This window comes from Mus caroli, chromosome 10, assembly GCF_900094665.2.
Source record: "Mus caroli chromosome 10, CAROLI_EIJ_v1.1, whole genome shotgun sequence".
Lineage (NCBI taxonomy): Eukaryota > Metazoa > Chordata > Mammalia > Rodentia > Muridae > Mus > Mus caroli.
In genome coordinates this window covers 38,413,598-38,440,829 of record NC_034579.1, presented here as the reverse complement: position 1 = coordinate 38,440,829, position 27,232 = coordinate 38,413,598, and the positions used below count along the sequence as shown (strand labels likewise).

The window sequence follows — 27,232 nt, the reverse complement described above, 5'->3', positions numbered from 1 at the left end:
AGCGTTGGGTTTTACTGCCACACATGACGTCGTCATTTACTCCATAAATCCATTGACCTCATCTTCAGTGATGTGGCCTGAGAGACAGACTTGATTCATTATTTCTTAAGTGACAGGTTTTTTTTTTTCCTTTCCTTCCAATAATCTTCTGCCTCATTGGAAAAATTGCTTTTCCATATTTTGATGTCAGTGTTCTGAACTGAAATGTAAATAAAGCCTTAGTACAGCCAGATCCACAGCACCCCAAAAATAAGACAGTCAGGCCACGCTCAAATGGAGGCACTTTCAAAGACGTCAGGAAGACTAGCGATAGGGTTAGACCTTTGCTTTTATGGAAGAGTTCGAGAAAATTGGATTTTGCTTTTGCTGTCTGGAATTATTTTTATGTGGGGAAGGATGAAATCTAGTGGCGAACCCTTATTTGATCATTAGGATGGCGCATGAGCATTGTTTACTAGCAATTAGTAAACGTGAAGGGAGAATTGTTAAGTTATATTTAGATTTTTTTTTTTACCCTACTTGAAAAATAGTTGTCTTGTTTGAGGAAACAGGAATCCTCTAAAGGCCAGAAAAAGTGAAAGAAAAGAAAAGAAAAAAAAGAAATTCTGGTAATTTGAAAACCAATTAATGATTTCACAAAACTTTCCCCTCCTACTGTTAGAGAGTAAGATCCTAAGGGCCTACGCCAGAAAAGCCATGCGCTATTTTAATTAGTTTAAGTCATTGATGATGTTTCTTTTTCAGTTCATGAAGAGAGAAGGTATGTTTGGTCCCTCAGTGCAAACATACAGCTTTTATTTTAAGCTTGCTATGTATGCATGCTATGAAAACAGAAGCAGAGAGTTTTATTTCACAGTGGACTGTAAATGCTACATGCTTACATATTAACTTTTTTTTTTTTTTGAGACAGGGGCTCACTTGTAGCCCTAGCTGTCCTTGAACTCACCATGTACACCAGACTGGATTTAAACTCACAGAAATTCTCCTGCCTCTCTGATGCCCAAGGATGAAATTAAGTCATCACTGTCCCTGGTAGTCACTTTAACGTTATTTAAATATCATGTTTTCAACAGTTTACTTAAGCTTAATCTAGATAAGAAATGTAAAGGTCTCTGGGCATGGTGGTGCACTCCTTTCATCTCAGTGCTAGGCAGGCAGAAGCAGGCAGATCTCTGTGAGTTCAAACCTAGCCTGGTCTACAAATCCCAGGACTGCTGAGACTATCACACAGAGAAACCCTGTCTTGAAAAACAAAAAGACATGGGATGGTCTGACATGTTCTGTGGAGCAGTTTTCATGTATTTATAACCAAATATCCGGTGAGTCCAGGAGGATCCTAAAATGCTGTTGGTGAGAGAAAGCAGACATGAGCATTGGAATAATTATGTTTTAACCACTTTAATGGCTCCTGGTAGCAATAATTTTGGTAGTCAAGTTGCAGGAATTCCAGTCTCATCAAAATTCACTCAAGAGTGTTCTTATGTCAGATTTTTAGAAATATCTTAAAAGGACAAACAAAAACCAGCCCATGCCTAAGTGGGTATCTTATTCAATCTTACACTGTCAAAAATATCAATGAAAAAAAAAAAACCACTGAGAAGAAAAGAGTGGATTTCTACATGCAGACCCACATCTGCCTCCTATGAACCCACGATCACACGCTAGTGTGTCGCCACTTGTTTACAGAAAGGGAGGCTGCCAGTTAGATGAGAGGCATCATCAAATGCCCAACATATGTTGTTTGTGCATTGCTTATGTGACCAGTCATTATTAAAATGTATCTTTTAATCATATCAGTTTACAATGGTTAAACACAACACACTGCATGAACACAGCAGTAGAACACTCTGAAATCAGGGTCTCCCTTAGACCAGCACTGACTGAAGCCATTGCTAAACTGCAGGGAGAAGGTTTCAATACACTCACAATGGTGCTGAGTTTTGCGATCCCTTCTCTGAAGCTGTGCAGCTCGAATGCTATGGGAAAGATAAAGAAGGAAGAGAGAAAGGAAAAAAAAAAAAGATTGTGTGTGTAGAATCCTGTCAGGAGAAGTGAGGGACTAGAGGAACTACTGAAAATTTTGACATCTGTTTATCTGTTTATAGCGATGGCAAGATCACTCATATTAATTCTTGTTTAAAATGCCATACGAAGGGAAGACACTTGTGCAAACAAGAGTCATATTTGAATTGTAGATCATGTCTGTGCCATCTGTGAGAGCTGATGGTGTTGCAAAATTAATGTGTTAATGAAATCACAATAATTTCTCCAAAGTAATGGGTTCTGAAGCCGAGACGGACTATTTTTTGAACTTTGGTGTCTAGTGATTTCCAATTGGGAAGGCATCTGAGCCTTTAATTAGCTCTGCAGCCCAGCTTTAAAATAAATTTGGTGATATCTTTCTTTTGCCAGGAGTAGATCCGAAGGGGGTGGGGTGGAAGCCATAACAACTTTTGGAAAGTGTTCTCTGGGTGTTTGAAAAGTTGTTAAATAAGACTGTCTGCCAAGAAATGTCACCAAAATTCAGACTGCCGAGAAAGAGTGGGCAAACAGCTCAAAAAATAATTCTAGCTTGCTGCAACATCATGGGTTGGGAGAGCTGAACCTCACACAGACTTCATGACTAAGTCCAAGTTTCTCCTTGGAAGCCAGACATAGCGGTGTTCAGCGCTTTATGCGATTGGTTAGCACAGCACACCCTTTCCAACCACTTTATTGGATACAGTGCACAGTGGCTTTACATAAGGAGAATTTTAAGAGGTTATGTTGCCTGATTGTTGAACTCCCTGGAGATTCCTTCCCTCCAACGTTATGTAGATATGTATTTCCATGAGCCTGTTAGGCAAGTGAAAATATGAAGGCAAGTGTACTGAGTAGGTGTCCTAGGTATACGTACAGGGCAGGTGTGCAGGGCAGGTGTGCCGGGCAGGCGTACTTCATAGGACCCTGGGTAAGTGTCCTGGACAGGTGTACTCCATTTTGTCAGAGCCATCTTTGAAAGGGGGGGTGGGTGGAGAATGTGGTTGTTGCTAATTCTGAGGATCCTATTTATAAAGCAAATTCTTTATTTCATAGATCTTTCAGAAATGTACCCTGTAAAGGGTACCCTTCAACTTATTTGGGAAATGATGATAGAGTTTAATAGAGCCTTTATGTGAAACATGAAACGCCATGTACCCAAGAAAGTTGCTTATCTTACCTGTTGTGATTTCTATTGCTGTGTTGTAGGTGTGTGACTGGTGTAAACACATAAGGCACACAAAAGAATACCTGGATTTTGGGGACGGGGAGAGAAGGCTTCAGTTCTGCAGTGCAAAATGTCTCAATCAATACAAAATGGACATTTTCTACAAAGAGACACAGGCCAATCTTCCAGCCGGGCTGTGCAGCACACTCCACCCTCATATGGAAAGTAAAGCAGAAGGCACCGGGGTGCAGCTGCTCACACCAGACTCTTGGAATATCCCGCTAACAGATGCTCGGAGGAAAGCCCCTTCCCCTGTGACTGCAGCTGGCCAAAGCCAGGGCCCCGGCCCATCCTCGTCCACCACCGTTTCTCCATCTGACACTGCCAACTGCTCTGTCACTAAAATCCCCACGCCAGTGCCCAAGTCCCTCCCCATCAGCGAGACTCCGAGCATCCCTCCCGTCTCGGTCCAGCCACCTGCTAGCATCGGACCTCCACTGGGTGTCCCGCCTCGCAGCCCTCCCATGGTGATGACCAACCGCGGCCCAGTGCCCCTGCCCATCTTCATGGAGCAGCAAATTATCCAGCAGATCCGCCCGCCCTTCATCCGCGGGCCACCGCACCACGCCTCCAACCCCAATAGTCCCTTGTCCAACCCCATGCTCCCGGGCATTGGGCCCCCGCCCGGAGGCCCCAGGAACCTAGGCCCCACTTCCAGCCCCATGCACCGGCCTATGCTATCACCCCACATCCACCCCCCAAGTACTCCTACCATGCCTGGGAACCCCCCAGGGCTGCTGCCCCCGCCGCCCCCGGGCGCGCCCTTGCCCAGCCTTCCCTTCCCTCCGGTAAGCATGATGCCAAACGGCCCGATGCCGGTTCCCCAGATGATGAACTTCGGGCTGCCGTCGCTGGCCCCGCTGGTGCCGCCCCCCACGCTGCTCGTGCCGTACCCAGTGATAGTGCCCCTGCCGGTGCCCATCCCTATCCCTATCCCCATTCCCCATGTGAACGATTCCAAGCCCCCCAACGGATTTTCCAGCAACGGAGAGAGTTTCGTTCCGAGCGCCCCGGGAGACTCATCGGCGGCCGGAGGCAAGGCTGGTGGACGCTCCCTATCCCCGCGGGACTCCAAGCAGGGCTCTTCCAAGTCAGCCGACTCGCCGCCGGGAAGCTCCGGCCAGGCTCTGAGCCTGGCGCCCGCGGAGCGCGGTCGTGGGGAGGTGGTGGACCTGACCCGGCGCTCGGGCAGCCCCGCGGGCGCGGGAGGCCAGCCGGGCTTTGCGGGCGTGCTGCACGGCCCGCAGGACGGCGTCATCGACCTGACCGTGGGCCACCGAGCCCGGCTGCACAACGTGATCCACCGCGCGCTGCACGCTCACGTCAAGGCGGAGCGCGAGCCGGGAGCCGCGGAGCGCAGGACCTGCGGCGGCTGCAGGGACGGCCACTGCAGCCCGCCCGCCGCCGGCGACCCCGGCCCGGGCGCCCCCGCGGGCCCCGAGGCAGCTGCCGCCTGCAACGTCATCGTGAACGGCACCCGCAGCGCCCCGGCCGAGGCCAAGGGCGCGGAGCCCCCGCCGGAGCAGCCGCCGCCCCCGGCCCCTCCCAAAAAGCTACTGTCGTCCGAGGAGCCTGTGGTGAATGAGCTGGAGTCCGTCAAGGAGAACAACTGCGCTTCCAACTGCCACCTGGACGGGGAAGCGACCAAAAAACTGATGGGGGAGGAAGCCCTGGCGGGGGGCGACAAGTCGGACCCGAACCTCAATAACCCCGCGGACGAGGACCACGCCTATGCTCTGCGGATGCTGCCCAAGACCGGCTGCGTGATCCAGCCTGTGCCAAAACCCGCGGAGAAGGCTGCCATGACGCCGTGCGTCATCTCCTCGCCCATGCTCAGCGCTGGCCCGGAGGACCTGGAGCCTCCGCTCAAAAGGAGGTGCCTCCGAATTAGAAACCAGAATAAGTAAAAAATAAATAAAAAAGGTTTGTATGTGGCGGAGGTGAGATGCACCCATCGTGTCACTTACCGCTTTCTCCGAGCACTCTGAGTGACCAGGTACCATCGACGTTTTGATCCAATACCTATGACAGTTGCAGTGTTATTTAGTACACCATTACCAGTTTACAGCCGAGAGACAGTTAAGAGCCAAGATCACTCAAGCCCTTGAACCTGAGTTGAAGGCACACTCTGTTTTGTGACACACTATTTTCTTCTTTTCGGGTTCATACCTAATTTATCCAACTGGAAAAGGAGGCATGGGAGGGACGATTACTTGAGGAATCAGTTAGGAGGTTGCAGCGCAGTATTGAAATGTCTGCGTAACCCATCAGGGGGCGAGCATCTAGAGCTGGTAGTCCATTTGGCAGACGACTCTTACTCTAGCTTCTCAAGATAACCATATCTGTGGGCTAAAATGAAAAACTAGCCTTCCGGCCAACCTACCACGCCCCCTTTCGAGTACTCAGTGGCTGAGTTGATGAGTCTCACTTCTAGTGTAGACCTTAATGAAGTGGCAGGCATGTCTCTGTACCCTATGACTCCTGTACCCTACTTACTACCCAGTGAGCCAACAGTTCTGTGAGATGGCAGGGACCACACGTGAGCCACTGTAGCGACTCTTGCCAATCCTAGTGGAGTAGGCGTCCGGTAGCATACTAACCAAGAAGGAAGCTGTGACTTAGAAATATTTGCTCAGTCAGAGCTTGTCGGTGGCAGATCCGGTGTTGACTTCAGGCCTGTCCATTCAATCGCAGAGGGTGAGCTCTCCATCTACCCAAGCAGGCAACAAGCCAAAACATAGGTTTGTTATAATAAGCATTGTTTATTAACTCATTACAGAAAGAAGAGAAATGGGTGTTCCTCCAGCATTTAACTTAGACACTACTCCTTCCCTGGGCTGGGGACACACAGAAGAATGTGCAAAGTAGGTTGGCTCCGTCCTGGGGGGGGGGGGGTGCGAGGCCTGGGGGAGGGGAGCAGGACAAGTATCTTCACAGGGTATACAGGCTCTTCTGGGTGTCTCCCCATAATATTTCTTTGGAGCTATCTCCAAAGAAACAGCTATCTTCATCCTCCTAGTGGAGAAATAGGATTGGGGAACTTGTCCAAGATTATCTAACCTGTGGGCAGAGTTTCGATTCAAATCCAAGTTGTGGAAGTCCAAAGCTAAATTTCCTTTCGAGCACCGTAGGAGAATCGGCTCACTAGTCCCTCTGTCACCATGTTTACAAAAAGCATCTTATCACCTTGAGGCAAAGTTTATAAAGCACAGCAACGAGCCTCCACTTACCGACTTGCCCCGTTTACAAGATCCGAGCCCACCAACCTGTTGCTTTCATGGTGGGAACGTGAGCACTTGGCTTACAGCCAGAGTGGAAGCCCTGAACCAGAGCTAATGGCTAGTGTGAGAATCATTTCTTGGCCACCATGCCTTGAGGTCTCCTTTCCCGCTGGTGGCTTTGCCAGTGGGGCCAGAACACCAGAGATAATGTCACTCTTCTTTCCTCCTTTAGCCTACGATGTCTTCAGTCTGAAGGCAGTGGCCTTGGCCTTCTGGAAGGCATGCCAACTGAAAACGCCCCAGATAATTTAATCTGCTTGACAATGCTTTGAGTGACCCCTCCCCCCCAAAAGTGAGAACCTTCAGAAAGCACTGGGACTTGTCACTGACACACACACACACACATACACACACACACACACACACTCACTCACTCAAGGAAGAATGGGAGGGTGAAAGATCTCATTGTCATTACTGTGCTAAGAGACCAGGACAGGAACAGTGACAGTCCCTATAAGTGTCTAAAGTATCTATTAAAAGCATAAGCTGTATGGATGGCTGTTTGGGTGATCTGTGCTTCTGAAAGAGTCATCCATTGGACAAGGGTAGTTTCCATGGGCCAACGTCACTACTAAAAATATTAACTTGGCAATAGCCAAGTCTAGAAGATGCTGGTACCAAATAGCCTAATTCTTGTGATTGGAGAGTCCTTTTTATTGTGAGTCTCCCAAGAAATTATAGATCTTGAAAATCAGGCAGGGTTTTGAGGGCTGCCGAGAGGAGGCAAGGCAAGGAATTTAAGGAGGGGAGACCAAGTCAGCAGGGCACCCAAGTAAATTGCTGGCCCTGTGTCACCTCAGGGCCCAGCCTCCACCTTCTGTAATCCACTCTCTGGCCCTTCTGGTTCCCTGCTCAGAAAGTGCTGCCTTTGCTCTAACTCTCAGGAACTCTCGTGGTTGGAGAGTTGGAAATACTCTATTAACTAAGGGCTGAGTACCCTTTGTGCCCTAATAGTGAGCACTCCTTGGTAACAAGTCAAACTGAAAGCATTAAAAGAATAAAAATAAATAAATAAATAAAAGCAAGGGCTGTGGAGATGCCTCGGTGGGCAAAGTGCTTGTCACACAAGCACAAGGATCACAGCCCCATGTAAAAGGTGACATGCTATGGTGCAGACCTGCAGATCCCTGTACTGGAGGTCAAAGACATGATCCCTGGGGAGGTCTTGCTGCCTAAATTAGCTAAATCAGCTGCTTCACCTTCACCGTACCATACCATACTTTTTAGAATACATTTCAAAATCCGAAAGCCACTAGATCTGCCTTCAAAGAACTCGACCCATTTGTTCAATCTCTGTAGACTGCAGGCCCCCTCTCCCATTTTGAAATTATTCTGTCCCCACTTTCCCGACTTTATTCATTCTTGTTTGTGAGTATGGTTACAAATGATTCCAACCAGCAGATGTTTCTCCCATATGCAGAACTGATTAAGTTTAGTTAAAGAATTTTAGATGGTTGTAAACTCTTTTTAATCGCCAATGTTTAAAGTTAGGAATCCCAGTCCCACTGCCTCAGTAGCTAGAAAAAAAAATCCCCACAAATAATACTGAAAACAATGTCTGAGTATGTCTAAACTATTCTCCCCACACAGAATTCCACTGGTAGATGGACTTGTCCCTCCTTTGCCGATGCCTGGAAGCTTGGTGGGCAGCTGTATGAACTCAGAGGGATGTTTGTACTAGAATCTCTATAGTTTATGCTTATTTATGGTACATCGGGGAGTTCAGAGCAACCATGTGTAAATCTTTGAAAATATTCAAAGAAAATATCCTCATTCCTTGGTTTTCTTGGGAAATAACATTTTAAACAAAATAATCAATGGGAAAAAATGAAAACCAGGAATAACCCTTTCACCCCATTCTTTATGCTCTCCTGGGGCAGTAGACCCACACAGTGCCCTCTGCTCTGTGGTTCTCCAGTCTCTTACATGTTTCTAGAGCTGTGGAAATGGGTAGAGAGAACACGTGACTCTTCGTTCCTGGTCCAAATTCCACAATGTTCATTCCTTGCTCAGCAGCGGAGGATACACTTTGCATTTGAAGAAAGCTGGAGGAGCTTCACGTAATTTGGGCTTCTTGGAGCTTAGTCTGGTTGTAGAGCCACAAGCCCCAAACCACTGTTTCAAAGCATAGGGTTAGCTTCACGGGGGAAGCCAAAAAGGAGGTGATAATGTACTCATTGGTGAATTTGTTTCTCACACTGAAAAATCCAAGACAACAGCCTCTCTTGGAGGGCGTAGGAAAGTCGACCTAAAACCATGGATTCCTACTTCTAAAGAAAAGAAAAACTATAACAGAATGGAAAGAAGTTGGTACATGTGGGAATTCTCCATCCCTAGGCTGGCCCTGAGCTGTGCTTGCTGAAGTATTTCATGATTAGAAATACCCACTGGGTGACAGTACTTGAATTAAAGGTACTAGCCCTCGGTTTGCACTTGGAATAGTTCTGGGTGGAAGGGCTACAAAGAGCCACTGAGAGCCACCTGGAACTGGTGAGTATATATAGGACAGAGTTGGCGTGATCACCAGCTCTCTGAAAGAACAGTGCCTAGATAAAACACAGAATTGCTTATCCAGTGAACTAACTCCCAGCTGCCTGTATCCTTAGAACCAGGGGTTTGTAGAGGGAGGGACCTTAATGTGCAACTTTTAGATACTATGTCAGTGAGGTTCAGATGGAAGGTGGAATAGTGTGTGACCAGGTGGTTGGTGTTTTGGAACAAAGTCACAACCTTGTCATTGAAGAGGTACCAGAACTGAATTGAGACAAGAGAAATATTTGGTGCACTTGCAAGAGTGACCCACTCAGTCCTGTACTCAGTCCTGTGAGAGTAGATAGCAAGTTTTATGAGCTCACTCATTGCTTAGGGATGGTGAGTCCGTAGATTTAGAATCCATTTACCTCTGAAGGATTATCCTGCATAGTTAGTCAGCAGTATCTGGAACTGGGTATTTTTTTTCTCATTGCTCCAAGGGGACTGAGCTAAAAATGAGAATTTGGTGGGTTTTTTTTTTTTTTTTTTTTTTGGCAGTTTTTGCCATGGACCTAATGTCACAAAGCCACAGTTACCGAATACCTTTAAATGATTACTTTAGTGACACAATACAAAATACTGGCCCACACACAGGCCAGTGTGGAACACTTAGCTGGTGTGCAGGGTGTTCACCTCCATACCAGCACAATACAAAAAGCTTCCATAGCCGGTGAGGTCCTGTGGTGACAGAATGTAAAACAAGAGAAGATACAAGCTAGATACTATCCGGGCACCTGAACTCCCAAAGCTTATACAGTATGGAAGATGCCATCTTATGGGAAAATGTCACTGAGACCAAGGGAAGAGGCTGGCTGGAGTCACAGAAGTGGACAGCTGAGTGAAACTGGTATGGGGGTGGAGGGGCAGGCTAGAAGGTCTGGGGAGAGCAGCCCAGTTCCCCAGCATGAAGAGAAAGTGAGAGGAGGCAAAGGAATGGAAAGCAGGACACATTTGACCCACTATTAACAAGCAAGTCATTGCCCAGAAGGGCCCTGGAAATAGATGGATGGCCAGGTCCCTTGTCACACTGAAAGTAGCTACCTGTGCATCATGACTCAGTTACTCACGCCTACTTCCATACAGTAGCCCCGCGAAGAGGTAGAGGTGTCTAAGGGACCCACACACAGGCCAGTGTGGAACACTTAGCTGGTGTGCAGGGTGTTCATCTCCACACCAGCAATTCTCCTCTTTCCAGCTCCCCTGTTTAGAGATCCTGCTAAAGGGGTGGGGAGGCTACTCTATTCTCCTTCCCCATCCTATACAGAGTTCTTTGCCTCCTTCGGATGTTGTGTTAGTGCGCTTTCTATGTGGATGGATGCAAGGAGATACATTTATGTGCATGTAAATTATGTTAAGTGCTTCAAAAGGCATAAAGGCAATTCATTCAGACAAAGAGATAAACCAGCTTTAAGAGATGGTTTTTATAGTTGGGCATGGGCTGTGTTTAACGGGCCAATCAGATGGCAGCTTTAAGTACCAAGCAAGAAAAGTAGCGCTTTTCTTCAGACTTCTGGATCTCCATAGCACTGTTGGGGGGAGGGGAGAAGAAGAGGTGTGAACCCAGAATGGTGATTGCACGGTCAACAAAAGGGTGGGGACAATATGTTTAAATTTTTAAAAAATTATTTGTACATGTGAAGATGTTTTTCCTGCATGTATGCCTGTGCACCATATGTGTGCAAGTGTTCATGGGTGCCAGAAGACATTGGATTCCCTGAGAGTGGAATTACAGGGGGCTGTGAGCTGCGTGTGGGTGCTGGGAATTGAACACTAGACCTCTGGAAGAGCAAACAGTGCTCTTAACCATGGAATCATCTCTCTGGCCCCAAACCAGATTATTTTAAAGTTTGTCTAGAAAATGCTACACTTAAAATGATTGGAGCAAAAACAGACCACAAGACGAGCCTTGGGATTAATAGCTAGTGCTTTCAAATAGTTCCTAAGAGAGCGCCTAACTATTCTTAAATCGACCAAGTGTGCTGTCCTTCATGGGGAGGTGAGCCTGGCAGCAGAAAAAAATGGTCAGGGCTCTGATGGATCCAAACTTGGCTGTGCCCACTGTTGTCTCATCAGTGTCCCTTCAAACCTCCAATGGCACACTGGCTGTGTTCTGCTTTGGGTCAAGCACAAAGCAGAGTTAGATGCTAATGTTTAAAGAATCACAGGTGAGGGTGGGCTTAGGAACTCATTTAGTAAGAGTCAGGCCTAATGTGCAAAAGATACACTTTAAAAGACTGTGGTTCTCTCCTTTGCATAGCTCCCTTCCCCAGCCAAAGATTTTTGTCTTGAAAATGAGTAGGGTCCCATTTGTGTGTGTCAGTTTGTAACTATAGCCTCCTTGCAGCTGCCTGGGTCTCGAGTATTTCTAAAATATTACCACCTCAGGCTTGAGGTAACCCACAATAACAAAGTATCTAGAAGCACGCTGGCTAAGCCGCTTTCAGTGAGAGAAGAGCAACCCTGTATTTTATCCTTCTTTTCCTGCTTTAAAATTCAGACTGTAACAGAATCCCTTTCTAAAGGAATCTGTACATTCATGCTTTAAAACTTGTGCAGACTGGGTGTTGTGTGAGAAAGAGTGATCAGGTTTAAGTTTCCCTACAAAGTTCTGCATGCCGTCAACAAGCTCTTTTGATATTTTAAACCCATATTTAGAGTAATTTCAAGATATTTGGAGCGCATGTGGTTAAATGTAAAAACTTTGTCATTACGACTTGTTAGATGCGTATACTTTAAATATTTATAAGCCATTTTTAAGTACTTGATCCAAAAGCCATCTCCCATAGAATACTGTAATTGCGCCATCCAAGCACTATTATGGAAGATTTGGGGAAAGTCATAGCATGCGGGCACATTTTTCCTGCTTTTCTGGTTTTAATTCAAATGCCATTTTTAGTGGATTCAGCTTTTTTTTTTAATGTGTCAAAACTCCTAAACATGATTGGTTGTCTCTACTATTAAAAAGATAATCTCCCAGTAGTCCAAAGGTAAAATGGTCTCATTTGAACCAAGTTGAGTTGAATTTGCTTCTTCTCCTGAGAGTGATCAAGAGGCTTCCATTAGAAAGTCAGATCTCAATCTGTGTGCATCGAAGCCTGAAGCATCAGAATCTTTCTCCAAAACCTTTCAGGGGCAACCTGTTGGTGGATAGAGTGGATTTGTTACTTTTGCCTCCAGTCACAGTCTCACAGTCACTGGAAGGTGAGACTTAGTGGTCTTTGTCAGCGGGAGCCTGTTTGGGCACTTTCAAAAAAAAAGAGGAAGGGGAGAGAGTACCTTCCAAACTCAAGTTCCACTTAAGCTTCAGAGGTCGTGAATCTGAGACTGCTCACGTGCCTCCGGGGCTCACACTCTTTTATGGCCAGCAAAATACAACCTTCTGGTAAGGATGGAGGGAAAAGAAGGCTTAAGAAGGCTCATAAACCTGCCCGGACATCTATTAGCGCTTACCAAACAGGGTTTTCATGAGCTAAGTGTAAATGAGTCAGAAACATATAGATAGAATTTCTTTTAAAGTACACATGGGTTTAAAAATTAAAGCCAAAGGGCTTGGCAAAATAAGGTTTGGTTTTAGCCAAACCCCAAATGTTCGAGAGGAAAAAAAATTGTCCTAGAGTCTGCCAAACCAAAAATATACCCAGGTCCCTCCATGCCTCCCATTTGATATGATGACATCATAAACATGGGACTTAATGGCTATTTTCACATCCTCCAAGGTTCGAGCAGTGTGAATCTCAAAAGATGATTGAAAAACTATGAAAATTTTGAGTAGAAAAGCTTTATGGCCCTGAAAGATGAAGACAAGGGCTACTGGTTCACAGTCCTGTCCCGGTTCTGAGTCTTCCTTACCCATGAGCACACACTCTGCTGTTTGTCTCTGCTCTGTGTGTTTGTATATATGTGTGCGCTCTCTTTTGTACAGAAATACATTTTTTTTTTTGCGATAGAATCTTATGGATTCCAGGCTGGTCTCAAACTCTCTTTGTAGCTGAGGGTGACTTTAAACTTCGGATCCTCCTGCTTACCCAACCCCAAGTGCTGGGATTATACAACTATAGCCTCATGTCCAGTTTACATGGTGTTAAGGATCAAATTTAGGCCGTCAAGCATGCTAGGCAAGCATTTACCAGCTGAGCACCATCTCCAGCCCCCAGGAGTAAAAACCTTTTAAAATCCTTTATTTGGTATTTATAAATCCTTAATTTGTACTTAACTTATGTATTACAATCCATAAAGTCTAATAAACATTTAGTTAGATCCAAAAACAGAGGGACAGAGACAGTTCTTTTTGCTAATTGATTGTTCAGAGATAATCTTCATTTCTCTGTAGAATAAAATACCCACTTCCCACTGGCAATATCTAATTCTTATTGTGGTTTTTTTCTATTTATAAAACATAGTGGGGGTAGATAGAGAAATAAAGAGAAATGGGGGGAGTTGGAAATTTTTGGGTTAGGGATCTTTATTTGAGGAGAGTTAAGAGGCAAGAAATAGCCAAAGGCCCTTTTATTAGAGGTGCCATGTGAACATGCAAGCAGCTATGTTACGGAAACGTGGGCTTCGAGGAAGAATAGACTGGGCCCAAGTTCCTGCCATTGTACTAACTGCCTGGTTGGGGATAAACAGAGTAGGTGATATTGAAGAACCCAATGAGAAGGGTCTCTTGATGGTGCTGTTTAAAGCATATGGTTCAGTTAGCTTTTCGACCTAAGAAGGGACAGAGGCTAGTGGGCAGGGTTAGAGGCTAGAGGGAGACAGCCAGATAGCAAGATATAGGTGCATCTAAGCAAGCTGGCTGCCCTTGGACAGACTAAAGGGATGGACCACAGAGGGTGCTGGAGAGTGAGGAGGAGATGGAGTTGGGGGACAGGAGGTGGGAGGGATTGGTTCTGTATGCTGTAGAGATTCTAATCACTGTGACCTGGGGCAGAGGAGTGACAATGAGATCTGCCTTTGAGGAAAATTACTTCATCGACTGTTCATAGACTGAAAGGAAGTGAGAGGAGGCTGGCTTGGTCTTGGAATTGTGATGACAAGCTAATTAACCAGCAGTGGGTGAGAGGCCTTGGCTGCCATATCAGTGTCTTAAGTATGTGAAGCCATCAGAGCAGGACAGTGGAGAGCCTTCTTGGTCCCTAAGGTGACCTCATGGCTTAGGGTAGAAGGTAATCTCGTAGCCATCAGCATTCCTTGGTCAAGAAAGGGGATGCTCATGGGCCCTAGGTTGCCATGGAAACAGGAGTTCTACTTCCCACCCCACCCCAGCTAGCAGCAATGACCTAAGACCAGCTGGGTAAGGCGAGATGAGGGATATTGTCTGGCAGTCTTCACTTGCACGAGGGACTTAAGAATATGAAGGGTCTATGCAGAAGTCAGGTCTATTCTAGACACAAATGTCCTTTATGAGGGCCGGGAAGCCTTCAGGGACACAAAGTGATGCCTAGACTTCCATTCTAGGTCTGAAGAGTGGTAGCAAGGCTCTTGGGAACAAGGCAAGGGAAGCAGTTAGCTCTCAGACACCTGAAGACATTTTCTCAGAAATTCAATCAAATGCTCTCAGGCCATGTGGCTCAGAAGATACTCCGATCTATTTTCTCCTCAGTGGCTGTAGACCTGAAGCCTCTTTACACGCGGTAATAAGTAGACTCCTGATGGTGAAGGGAGCCAACAGCATAGCTAATTCTGGTTCAAGCCTCAGTGGTCTTTTTGCTAGACGGAAGTGACGTCAGCTCTGTAAAGTCCCTCTGTGCGTCATGACAAGATTTCAGTGAGAGGGAGCGTTTAAGAGGACATGGATGGTGTTGGTGCCTCGCTAGTAAAAATGTGGACTTGCCAGATCATTATCCCAGGGCTGGATTTGAGAACCGACTGTCCAACTTATGAGTGATGATTTGGGCAAGTTTTACAGCATCTCTCACTGCATTTTTGTCACTAAATAGATGTAACAATTAATAATCCTATACTCATCAAGTAGTTTCTAGAGCCATGTTCTGTGTGCTTCATACTGGCAACAATATTGTATGTATGCCCTTTTAAAACCTATTTGCTAGGTAAAGAGACTAGACACAGAGAGGTAAAGAGAGGCTTGTAAATAGAAGATAGAACTGGGGTTTGTCTTCCTTGGCATGTATTTAAGAGAAACAGTGATCCCAATTCAGAGAGTTATCAGTGCCAGTGAGCTCCCTGGCTCTGGGCATGTGTTTATTATAAAGACTGCCCCCGTGGCTCTGCAGCCCAGAGCTCCTACCACTGTGTGTGCTCTGGAAAGCTACAATGTTGGTCCTTGCACTCAGAGGTTAGAGAGGCCTCGGCAAAAGTCCCATCCGATTTCTCCAACCACCTGGAGTACGGGCTGAGGCAGGAAGTGGCTACCGAAGGTTACTTAAGAACCTGATCTCTTTCCATCCAGGACACCAGATCTGATCAAAGCTGCTTAAGTTACATACCCTGTGCAAGGACCAGGGTCACATTTTGCTACCCCCAGCGTGGCAGTCTCACTCTATGCAGCTTATTTCAGAGAGGAATTAGGTACAAACGCACATCTGGACCCAAGGGTCGCAAGGCTGCTGAGAAGTAGCATTGAACACAGGCTCCGACCTTGCTGGTTTGAGAGGAATCGGTTCTTTTTTTTTTTTTTTTTTTTTTTTAAAGTGCTGTTTTCACTAATGGGAAGCTCTCTCTCTCTCTCTCTCTCTCTCTCTCTCTCTCTCTCTCTCTCTCTCTCTGCTACTGTTCTTAAAGAATACATAATGTGTGAGAAAAGCTGCTCTTCTAAACCTTACCCACTTGGGAGGCAGAGGCAGGTGAATTTCTGAGTTCGAGGCCAGCCTGGCCTACAGAGTGAGTTCTGGGACAGCCAGGGCTACACAGAGAAACCCTGTCTTGAAACAAACAAACAAACAAACAAACATCTACCACAAGTCCCCTGGCTGCACATAGCAAAGTTTTTCCTTCTTTGTCACCTAGAATGCCTATGTTCAGAGAGAGAGAGAGAGAGAGCAAACTCAATTCTGACACAATGACATCTGGCTTTTTTCATCCAAGGCACAATGTTGGCAAAGGCTTTTCAAGACCCTGAGGTAGAGATCAGAGTTGTCACGCAGCTCATTTGGATTGAGCACCTGTAGCAAGGACAAAGCGACACCTGCTCAGATAGTCACAGAGGGTGTGGAGAGAAGAGCTGTAGAAAGCCTTATCAGCTGGTTGTGAGTACTAGACAGGATTTGAATAAAAACACACTTTTAAAAGTATTTTTATATTTATTTATTTTGTATATGTGAGTACACACACTGTCACTGTCTTCGGACACCAGAAGAGGGCATTGGATCCCATTACAGATGGTTGTGAGCCACCATGTAGTTGTTGGGAATTGAACTCAGGACCTCTGGAAGAACAGTCAGTGTTCTTAACCTCTGAGCCATCTCTCCAGCCCTAAAAAAAAAAATCTATTTAATTTTATGTGCATAGGCATGAGACTTCCTGAAACTGGAGTTACAAATAGTTGTGAGCTGCCATGTAGGTGCTGGGAATTGAACCTGGGTCCTCTGGAAGAGCAGCCAGTGCTCTTAACCCCGAACCATTTCTCTAGCCCTGAAGACACACTTTTTTTCTTTCTTATCAGAGGATATTTCTGATTTCTTATTTGCTAAATTGAAGGAGTTAAATGGTGCCCATCTCTAGGGCTCCTTCCAGCTCAGACGTTATAACGTACCTGCTCACTGGTCAAGCCGAGAAAGCAAGGAAATGAACAGGAACGAGGCCAGCTCTCGCTGTGAGGGGGTAAGGCTTGCAGACTTACGGTTCTGGAAGGTGGAGATCCCAAGTGGCTCATTTCTTAACCGTCCTGGCAAATTGTTTTCTCTGTGACATCATCAAATCCGGGATGTGTTGTTAGCTTTGTTTCTGACTGAAGTGGGTGCCTAAATGAAATAAACCCAAAATACTTGGTGTGGTATTAACACCTGTAATCTGGGAGGTGGAGGCAGGAGGCTACAAAGCAAGTCTGAGACGGCTTGGGTTATATGAGACTTTCTGAAAAACGGAACTTAGGTACGTAGGTAGGTAGGTAGGAAGGAAGGAAGATAGATAGATAGATAGATAGATAGATAGATAGATAGATAGATAGATAGACAGACAGACAGACAGTCAGGCAGGCAGGCAGGCAGGCAGGCAGGCAGACAGACAGATGCAGTGTACTTGGTTTTAAAAGTACATGAGCAGTAGCTTATTAGAAGCACAGGGTGAGTGATGGAGTTATAATCCAGAGGTGCGATATACCCTTGTATTTCCCTGCACAGCCTCCTCTTCCAATCACACGCCCTCCGGGAGAAGGGCTGTCCTTCAGTTATCCCTCTCAGTGACATAGAAGAAAAGAGAAGGCATCCATTTCAAAGATTAAAAATGTCCAACCTGGTAAAAAGCCATTTCAAAATTCTTCAGACAGCAACAGTTGACGTGGGAGGTGACAAAGCCTGCCCAGGCTGTGTAGCCCTGCCTGGCATGAGCTGGGTAAAGGACCCCTATCTGGCATCAAGCTCACAGTTTATCAGCGGCTGCAGGCGGCTCTGTTCATTGACCACAGGGCTCTACCCTTGTGAGTGTCCCAGAATAGCCGCTGCTACCTGAGAGCAGTCTGTCCTCGGGGACTCGTTATTGTCCCAGATAAACACCGAAGCCTCCGCCAGCACGTAATGGCTGCATTTAACTCTGATAAGTGATGGGCAGCGGGATTCAAGTGAGCGGATCTCGGCTAGGGCCAGAATAATTGGGCAAAGGCAAGGTGCCTTGGCAGTGGACATTTCTTGCCTATCACAGTCAATGCTATGGGGTTTTAAACACCTGGGAAGAAATATGGCGGCCAACAGGAGGCTTGCCTTATGAATGAGCAAGACATACCTACTAGGTTTTGATTACGCAAATTATGAGGTATTTAAGAAAAGGAATAAAAGTAAAACTTTGGATAACAGACTAAATTAGCATGCTTCTGGTCAAAGATGGTGTCTCGCATCACAGAAAGCTAGCTTGGCATGGTTGGGTTTAAAATGAGAGCTTTTATTTTTCCTGGTCCACACTTTTGGGAATGGTTGTCTGGGAACTTTCTAAAATGCAATAGCATACATCTTGGGCTTTAAATCGAAGAGGGACATGTGAGAATGGTCGTGTTTTGAGGGTACTAGCATTAAAAGAACTTGACAGCGCCGAGGCTCCACTTTGCTCTTAACCCTTTGGAAAGTTCTATGGGTAATTAAATCACCTTTTCAGTACTGCTTCCCCTGTGACCTTGCCAGGTAGACAGAGTATGTCTCAGCCTTTGTAGCGGGCAACTGTCATTCTGTGAGAGCGCTGGGTAGAGGGGAAGGCATGGCTGGTATTCGAAGACAGCTGGCCATAGAGACCATGCATCATGGCACTACTAGGCTTTGTATATGGGAAATAGCACGCGGTGTGGGACGCGGATGAGTTATCCTGCTTTCAGACAAAAGCCATCATTCAAAGAAAACCTAAAGTGTGAGGTACAAGTATGGGCACTTTCCCAGAATCCTTTGCATTCAGAGGCACTCCAGCAATCTCTGCCACAGGAGTGTATGTGCACACATTTTTATGTGTGTACCCAGGTCCAGAGCAAAAGTGACTCTAAAGCTCTGGACTTGAAGATCCAGAAAGGGCACCTTCCTTATGGAGTGACAGCAGGTTACTCTCTTGTTGCAAGACTATCCATATTGACCTTTGTCAACAGTCCCTAAGGAGCCTGAGGGGAATAAGAGATGGCAAAGAGTACCACCCAGGCTTCCCTCATCAAGCCTTGGGGAAGAGCTAGTGAGAAACACAGCCCAGAGAACACAGAGATAGCTGGGATGGGCCTACGGATACCTCTGCCATTTCTTTTAGTTTCTCCTCTATATACACATTTAGACAGTGGGGACAGGTTTTCCACCTGGATTTTTGCTGTGTGACAAAGCTCCTTAGCTTCTGACACGACCACTTTCTGAATCTCCAAGGCTATCTCTCCCCTACTTTAGAAGTTTCTGTATGTTACTTACCAATGGAAACTGGGAGAGTGGAGCCCACGTTTGCTCTCTTGCCCTAACACCAGGCTTGTAGCCCGTGCCAACAACAAGGGCATCTATCTCGTAATACCACCTCTGCTTCAAAAGTTGCCAGCAGAAAGAGACTGCCACCCTCTGGCCTTTGGGGATGTCCCAGGTGCACAAGTGTGCCAAGAGAGGAGAGGAAGGGCACGCACAGTCTCCTTTGCACGCTCTTAAAATAAGCTCTATGTAAGCAGGCTTGCAGAGCAGCAGGCCCGGGGCTGCAAAAAATAGAACGCATGCAGCTGCACCCTTTGGAACTTGGGGGGAAAACACATATTATTTACCAGACAATAATAGATACCAGAGAATAATAATGATTATTATAGTGTTTGGGATGGCAAATGCTGTACTTAAGGTTCCAGAATGGCTCTCATTATAAGCCCGATTTCCCAGTCTCTTATGAAAACCTAGACATTTTCCCTCCATAGGCTGTCGCTGGGCAGACTTGGTCTTTGTCCAAAGGTGATTTGAATACAAAGACACTTATTTGAGAGAGATTCCTTCTTTTCTCCCTCTTTTTTTCCTTTCACTTCTTGGGTTGTGATTGCATTAAAGGAAAAGGCTATATGCATCACAGAACCAATAGTCGAAACAAGAATGGTAGTGCCTCCCAGTTACTGGAAGGAAATGTTAAAAACCACTCCTCTTTCTTTTCCTTTCAAAAGAAAGACTGTGGACACACACACACACACACACACACACACACACGCACCTCCTAACTCTAGCGTGTGGTCACTCTTGGTCCCAGGCCCAGAGGTGGGGATATTTCCCAGCCTCCATGCAGTGTCCCCAGAAGTGACCCCATGTGTTCTAACCCACGTTTCATTGCTCAACTCTTTTGCAATCTCTTGAGGTCTCCAATGTGTCTCCATTACTTGATGGTTTTGTTTGGGGTTCTCATCCTCGAGACAGAAAGGGGGCTAGGAGATGCAAACGCTGTACTCGGAGATTAACTTCCGCATATCCAAACTTGCCTGTGCCAGATGAAGAGATTTCCATGGCCTGGTAGCCCCGCCCATGTCGCAAGCCCCGCCCCGTTGCATATTTGTGGCCTTTTGCATTTACACTTTGGTTACTTAATATACATATTAACTGCACACGGACCTGGCGGTGTAATGTGATTTGGGGAACTCAGGCATTTCCTCCCCTGCACACTGAGAATTTCAAGCCTTGGTTTGGGCTGATGATTATTATCGTTGCCATTAACACCAGGATTTGGACAGCATGAGCTTCAGTGGAGTCCTCAGGGTGGCTGGCTGACCTTGTTCTGCTAAAACCCTGAGCTGGTTTCCAGGGCTCCGTGGCCTCCATTTCTCCTCCTCTGAAGTGAAATTGTCACATTTTATCTCTAGGGTTCCCTGTGACTCCTAAATTGTATCATCTCTCAGAAATTATTTGCTCCGTATTCCAAGAATAATCTCAAGGGTCGTAAAGATGTTTGTGAGTCTTGTGTTTTAGCATCTCTCCTGTGCAGAACATACCCTTTCCTGTTTCTCACAACCACATTTATCGGCAGAGGGACTCCTTGGGGACATAGTGGAAGACAGCTGCTTAACTCGTTCATTGGACAAAATTGAGTTGAACACTGCCGACCAACAAGACAGCTAGTGTAGAGAAGAGAGTTAGATGGCCCAGGCCAAAGCCCCATCCCCACCCCCACCCCTGGGGATGTCACAGTTTGCCGGGGGTGTGGGGGGGTGACTTCTAATTGGTTGCCTCTCAGGAATGCCTGATGCTTCAAGAGCCTGTGCTTCTACTGAGGGGCCTGGTAGCAAACAACAGAAACCCATACGGAAAAAAAGAGGTGGGGCCTCAAGTGTGTAGGCCATGTGGGGATAGCATCCGCTGGAAATAATTTGAAAGTTCGGTTTGGACCCTTAGCTCAGGTCCATCACGCATGAGTGATTTGTTATCTGACCACCTTGTGGTCTTGCATTGTTTCGATGTGAAGAGCTGCTGGTGGCTTGCCTTTGACGGGTAATAATAGTGAGTCTCTCAGACCTCAAACACCAGCGTTCATATGGGAAGGGCTGCTGTGGGGGCTGGAGACCCGTGTCTCTCTAGGACCTTGTCTGGCTTTCGAGCGACCCTGGGTAACTCAAAAGACCTCCTCCTGGTTAATCATGTAGTCATATGGAGGCTGTGTTGCTGGTTGCAAAGGATGCTGTGGTCTTCGGGGAGGGCGTGGTCCATCGCGCTCATTATGGTTTTCCAGAGAGGGCTGGCAGACCTGATCCGGAGCAGACTGAATGAAGCGCTCTGAAATCATGCCGCGGAGCCCACAGCTCTGGGATTCATCTTAGAGTGAGCTGGCACCAGAGTTGCAGCTCTCTCACTTCTAACGGGTTCTCTGCAGCTAGACAGGGTGGGAGGAGGTGGGCGGATTGGGTAGAGATTTGGTCCAGCGCATTCTCATGGATCCTTCTCATCTTTTCCCAGGAACACTCGCTCCCAGGGTACATTGCATGGAGAGAGGGCGTGGAGCAAACCATGTCATGCCATCCAATGACACCAGCTGGTCAGCTCACCACCTCCCTCTGGCTAAAACTCAGCAAATAACACAGCTTCCTGTCATTAAACATCTTGGAGGAAGCGGCTCTCCCTGGTGGCCTCAAGGCCGGAGAAGCCAGCAGGTCTTGGACCCATCAAGCTCGGGCCCGCCATTCCTGCCCACTTCATCTCGAGTCTCCCCAGAAGAACTTAGGGATTTCGCTGGTTTAAAAACAACAAATAGCAAAACAAAACACCAACCCGCCACAAGGACCAATGTAGGTATCCTCGCCCCATCTTCAAGGCTCTATGGATGAGGCCGGAGGATGACAGGGACTGGAAAATAAGAACCTTTTATATATATATAAAAAAATCTTTTTAAGAACTGCTGTGGTTTGCTGCTACGATAAGAATTGTGATTTGCTTTTATGGGTTAGGAACGGAACTGTTCATGTTTTGGTGGGGAGAGACGGGATGGTGCTGGAGTTCTCAATGCTTCCGATTCATCTCTGCCCAGCCCACGATGCACTTTTAAATGAAGAGGTAGAATATTTTATCGGCTAATATACTTTTCATGTTATTTTTTACAAAGGCCACCTTTATCCTTTTTGATGCCATATTTTCAGTGTTACACTTTTATGGCTTTTAATTTTCGATCTGCCAGATGCAGGAAGCAGCATGGATAGTTTATACTGTGGTTTTACAGAGACCGAATGCCAAGAGAACTCGGTAAATGTTTATTCTTCTCAGCTTTCTCTTGAAATGCCCCTAAACAGCGCCCCATTTGGGAACAGAGCAAGAGTGTTGAACTGAAGACCAAAATGCCCTCAAGGTGTAATATAATCTGAGGGGGAATATTTGCTGGGCGTCAGGAAAGACTCGGATGAAATTTCAACCCTGATGGTTTTCTGTGGTCCAGGAAGTCAGCGAGACAATCTCTCTCTGCGCAGAGTCCTTTCATGATAATTAGAATGGTATGGACAAGCCGATGCAAACAAGAGAGAAAGTGAGAAAGATCACCCCGGATTCTGTTTCACTGTTTGCTTTCTCCTGTCATGGTTAAGAGAAATGTGCAATTCGATCCTCAATCAGTGGGTGGAGGATAACAGGGTAGATTTACTTGTGTGCACTTGTACAGTTGTAGCTGCGAGTCCAGAAGTCCTCTAGAACATGTGTACTGGCACTGAGTCGCTGAGACGGTCGTACAGTGCCCCAGTCTGATGAGTACGGAAAAAAGAAAAGAAAAGAAAAGAAAAAAAAATCCAAAAAAAGAAGAAAACTTAAAAAAAAAAAGTCAAATCACCTTGTGATTCAGTGTATCTGTTTACTAACTCAAATAAAAGCAATTGTTCCCTCTGGAGGGGTCCAGGTGCCCCGCCCCTCCAGGCCACAGAGCCTCAGCAGAAGGGTGACAGACGCGGAGGGAGGGCAGGAGGGGCTTTGCGGCTGCACTGGGGCCGCGGATGCGTGTACAGACTGTATTTCTATCTACGCCTTTGTACAGTCGAGTCAAGCTACTGTTTTACAGGCGCTTCTTATTTATTAGAGCCGTGGGAGCTTGGGGGGACACACCTGGCGAGCAAGCTCGCTTTTTAAACATGAAATTGGGGGACAGGGGGAAGGGAGGCGGGAGGGAGGGGTTGCTCATACGCCCAGGGAGAGATTTATAAAAGGGAACGAAAAAAACAAAAACAAAAACAAAAAAACAAAAACAAAAAACTTCCAACAATAAACTAAACCAGCCTACAACCCACCACCAAGCCACGCCCTGCAGGAAGCAGCCGCCCCTCTGGGAACTCCTTTTCCTGCCGCGTCGGAATTGTCAGACAAATAAATCTCTGAGAAACATCAGCTGCGCACTTACACGTGCTTATTTCGCTTTTCTCATTCTTAAGATCTTTGTTGTTATTTGCCTTGTTATAGAAAGTGCTGATTCCTGTCCCCTCAGTCCCTGGAGACACTTTTTAAGATGATGTAAGCTTTCAAAGGTGATGAGGTACTGGGTTCACATGGCCCACACTGCGATTTCTGGGCCAGCTACCCCAACTGTGACCAGAGACATTGTGCACAATGGGAGTTCTGGGGCCTGCAGACATTGCTGACCTTGTCAGTGGAGACTTTAGATCTCAATTCTGAGAGTCAAGTAGCTGCCATCAGTAAGTAAGCACTTGCCTTGGGTCCCACTCACTCCAACCACCATCTCTCCCCACACACACTCCGCCCCCACCCCACTTGACCTCACCTCGCCCCGCCCCTCTTGCCCCAGGGCCCACTGGGACTTTGGCTGCAGCTTTGCTCAGATGGACCCGGTTCATCTGAAAACACTAGAAGACTCCAAAGGTAAAACATGCATCAACTGTGGTTCTAATCAAGGTAAATCAAGTCTAATCCTTAGGTTCTATGTGTGAAAACAAAGCAAAACCTCCAACTTAGCAAAGCAAACAGGGCTGTCCACGATCCCGCGACTAGCTGATTTAGCATGTCAAAAAAAAAAGACAAACGCTCATTAAAATAATAGTCACCATGAATGGATCCTCCAAGCAGTTGGCTGGCTAGTGGAGTCCAGAAGCCTGGTTTCTTTCTCTTCTGGAGAATGGAGAACTCTTGCAGGCTTCCAGGGGAAGATTACATTTATGGAAGTGGCTCTGTGTAAAGTTCCTAGTGGCAGACCTAGTGAGGACATAAACATGCCAGACCCAGGGCACCTTCCGTGGCTGTCTGGGTCAAAGTCCCTGATAGCGGTATTCATCTAGACTTGGCTATACAGACAGGCATCCAGGATATTGATCTGGCTTTTGTCTGTCATCCAAGATTTTTGTATGTCATCCAGCAAACAGTTGGACCCTCCTGGAAACAAAAGGCACCTTTGTGCCCTCAGGAAAAGAGTTTGAGCCATCTCACCAACCACTGTCTCCTTCTTCTCCCTCCCTCCCGATCCTGGTGTTCTCTGAATGTATCCCTCTCTTGAACCGTCAAAACCACACACAAAGAGAAACAGAACAACTAGGGATGTAAGAACCAACCTGGATTAAACACACGAGCAGCAGCCTCACTTCCTCTTCATAGCAAGTATTCGAGGAAAAGCCTCTTCCCCTTTAACATGTAAGAAGAAGCTTGGTGGGTTTAGTTACCATCTACGTCACACAAAAGTGCAAGCTTGATAGGCCTGTGTCTGGACTGGGAGAAGTGGCTGACATCCTCAGAGGGGTCACTTTCTCAGAGGGGTCACTTCCTCAGAGGGGTCACTTCCTCAGAGGGGTCACTTCCTCAGAGGGGTCTCTTCCTCAGAGGGTCACTTCCTCAGAGGGGTCACTTCCTCAGAGGGGTCACTTTCTCAGAGGGTTCTCTTCCTCAGAGTGGTCACTTTCTCAGAGGGGTCACTTCCTCAGAGGGTCACTTCCTCAGAGGGGTCTCTTCCTCAGAGGGTCACTTCCTCAGAGGGGTCACTTCCTCAGAGGGGTCTCTTCTTCAGAGGGGTCTCTTCCTCAGAGGGGTCACTTCTTCAGAGGGGTCACTTCTTCAGAGGGGTCACTTCTTCAGATGGTCACTTCCTTAGAGGGTCACTTCCTCAGAGGGGTCACCTCCTCAGAAGGGTCACTTCCTCAGAGGGGTCTCTTTCTCAGAGGGTCACCTCCTCAGAAGGGTCACTTTCTCAGAGGGGTCTCTTCCTCAGAGGGGTCACTTCCTCAGAGGGTCACTTCCTCAAAGGGGTCACTTCCTCCCTTTAAATTGGCAGCAGTGAGCTATCTGTCCTGGAACAACATACCTTTTGTCCCAGCAGAGGATTCAAGAGGCCAGCCTGGCCTACATAATGACTTTCAGGACAGTCAAGGCAGTGTAGAGAGACACTGTCATAGAAAACAAAAACTGCAGCAGTGATCCAATTATGTCTGGACATTGCCTTTGTTTTAGAGAGGTGGTTCAACCTGTGGGTCGTGACCCCTTGTGGCTAGAGCAACCTTTTCACAGGAGTCACCGAAGACCATCAGAAGTATCAGATATACAAATTTACGACAGGTATGCAGAATTACAGTTATGCAGTAGCAATGAAAATTGTATGGTCAGGGGCCACCACAGTATGTGGAACTGTATTAAAGGCTTGCAGCATTAGGAAGGTTGAGACCCTCTCTTTTAGAGACCATGGAGTGAGTGTTGGAAGATATTGTCTGTGGCTTCTTACTGGGGGGAGGGAGGGCGGCACTGAGGATATTCTATTCTGAGAAGAAGTGTACCAGGCCATATTTTTCTAATAAGTTGTCAAATCCGGTGGAGCACACCCTATCTGCTTGCTGCCCAGGGCAGACTAGAGAAAAATGAAGCTCACAGCCTCTGTCCCGGTGTCTCCTCAGGCATAACAGGAGGACAAGGGCTGTGCACAGGACCAATCACTTCTTGGTCTCACCCAGACTCTGCCTGGATGCTTTCTAGGACTTGTATCATAGGACTTCTGGACCCTGGAGTGACAGATTTGAAAGCCACCTTCCCTTACAGGTGTGCCACAGTTATAGAAGCTCAGGAACTGCAAGTAGGCCCTAGATGTCAGAGCCACAGGCCAGCTGAGACAATCTCCCAGTCCCACCCACTCCCTCGCCAGCCTTACCCACTGCCTGTATCTGAATTGGGAACCCTGCTCTCTCCCCATGTCCTAAGCCTCGGCCCCCAGTGGCTCTCCTGATTCCCACAGCCCCTGCTTAGAGCAGCTCTCCTCCCTTCCTGCACAGTGACCTTTGCCCATATAGTCCACACTGCCTTGTCAGCCGCACACCACTCCATATCCATTCTAATTCGCAGTCTTTGAGAATGGGGATCATGTCTTATTGGTCTCACTTGCCAGTCTCAGTACAGAGGAGATCATCATTATTATCAATATTTATGGTCCATTGCTCTTGAGCCTCGCTTCCCATGCCAGCCCCACACGGCTGATTCACTGAGGCACAGTAGGTGCCTTTCCTCCAGGGTCCTGTACCTCCAGCTCTGGTGACCTGTACTGAGCAGTCTTCCATGTCCTCTGTGTTCCTCAGAGGCAAGCTCTGTGGCCCACCTCACTCTGTTTTGGACCCTGGGAACTGAACGCAATGGCTAAGTTGACGCGCTTTGGTCCTCCAGCCTGTCGGTGGAAGAGGACAGACAGTAGAGCCCTGCAGGCAGAGGCATGAGACATGAACGCTGGAGGAGCCAGTGTATTTCATCTTCTAGTGCCGGTGCAGACAAGGTCATGGCTGCCACCCATGTTCCTGTGCCAAACACTTGAGTGGAGGGAATAGAATGGTTACATGCTTCATTCATTGCCTCGGCAATCAGATCATACATTGATCCTTACCCACATCCGTAGATGGCAAGTTAGACTACAAACCCAGAGAGGGGCTCTTATTCTGTCGCCCAACGAGCAGCTGTGGCCATAGTGAAGGAAGAACCTTGCTGAGAAATAGCTCACCCATTAGGGGCTTACCCATGAGAGCAGTGTGCTAAGGACTTCATTCACACTTACTTTACCTCTCACCATCACCACTACCACCATCACCACCACCACCACCATCACCACCACCATCACCATCACCACCACCACCATCACCACCATCACCATCACCACC

General features: G+C 47.0%; 1 protein-coding gene and 1 long non-coding RNA gene across 5 annotated transcripts in view; one reads left to right on the top strand and one right to left on the bottom strand.

The window, feature by feature from the left end:
* The window catches only part of Sobp (sine oculis binding protein homolog), a 177,407-nt gene extending 153,915 nt beyond the window's left edge, over positions 1-23,492 (top strand). For 2 of the 3 annotated variants that reach the window (XM_029482698.1, XM_029482699.1), the window contains exons 5-6: positions 3,229-5,170; positions 21,591-21,655. In XM_029482698.1, coding sequence (XP_029338558.1) covers positions 3,229-5,154 — 1,926 coding nt within the window. In that variant the 3' untranslated portion in view covers positions 5,155-5,170; positions 21,591-21,655. Of the gene's footprint in view, positions 1-3,228; positions 5,171-21,590 lie in introns of all 3 variants that reach the window. The other variant, XM_021174652.2, reaches the window with a different exon arrangement.
* LOC115032153 lies at positions 16,451-17,638 on the bottom strand. Of its 2 annotated transcripts, none has more exons than XR_003837801.1 (3): positions 17,338-17,638; positions 16,859-16,979; positions 16,451-16,491 (listed from the first exon to the last, which is right to left on the bottom strand). It is a non-coding gene; the product is annotated as an uncharacterized LOC115032153 (long non-coding RNA). The 2 variants fall into 2 exon arrangements; XR_003837802.1 differs by having other exon boundaries at positions 17,470-17,638.
* Positions 23,493-27,232: the final 3,740 nt, after the last annotated feature.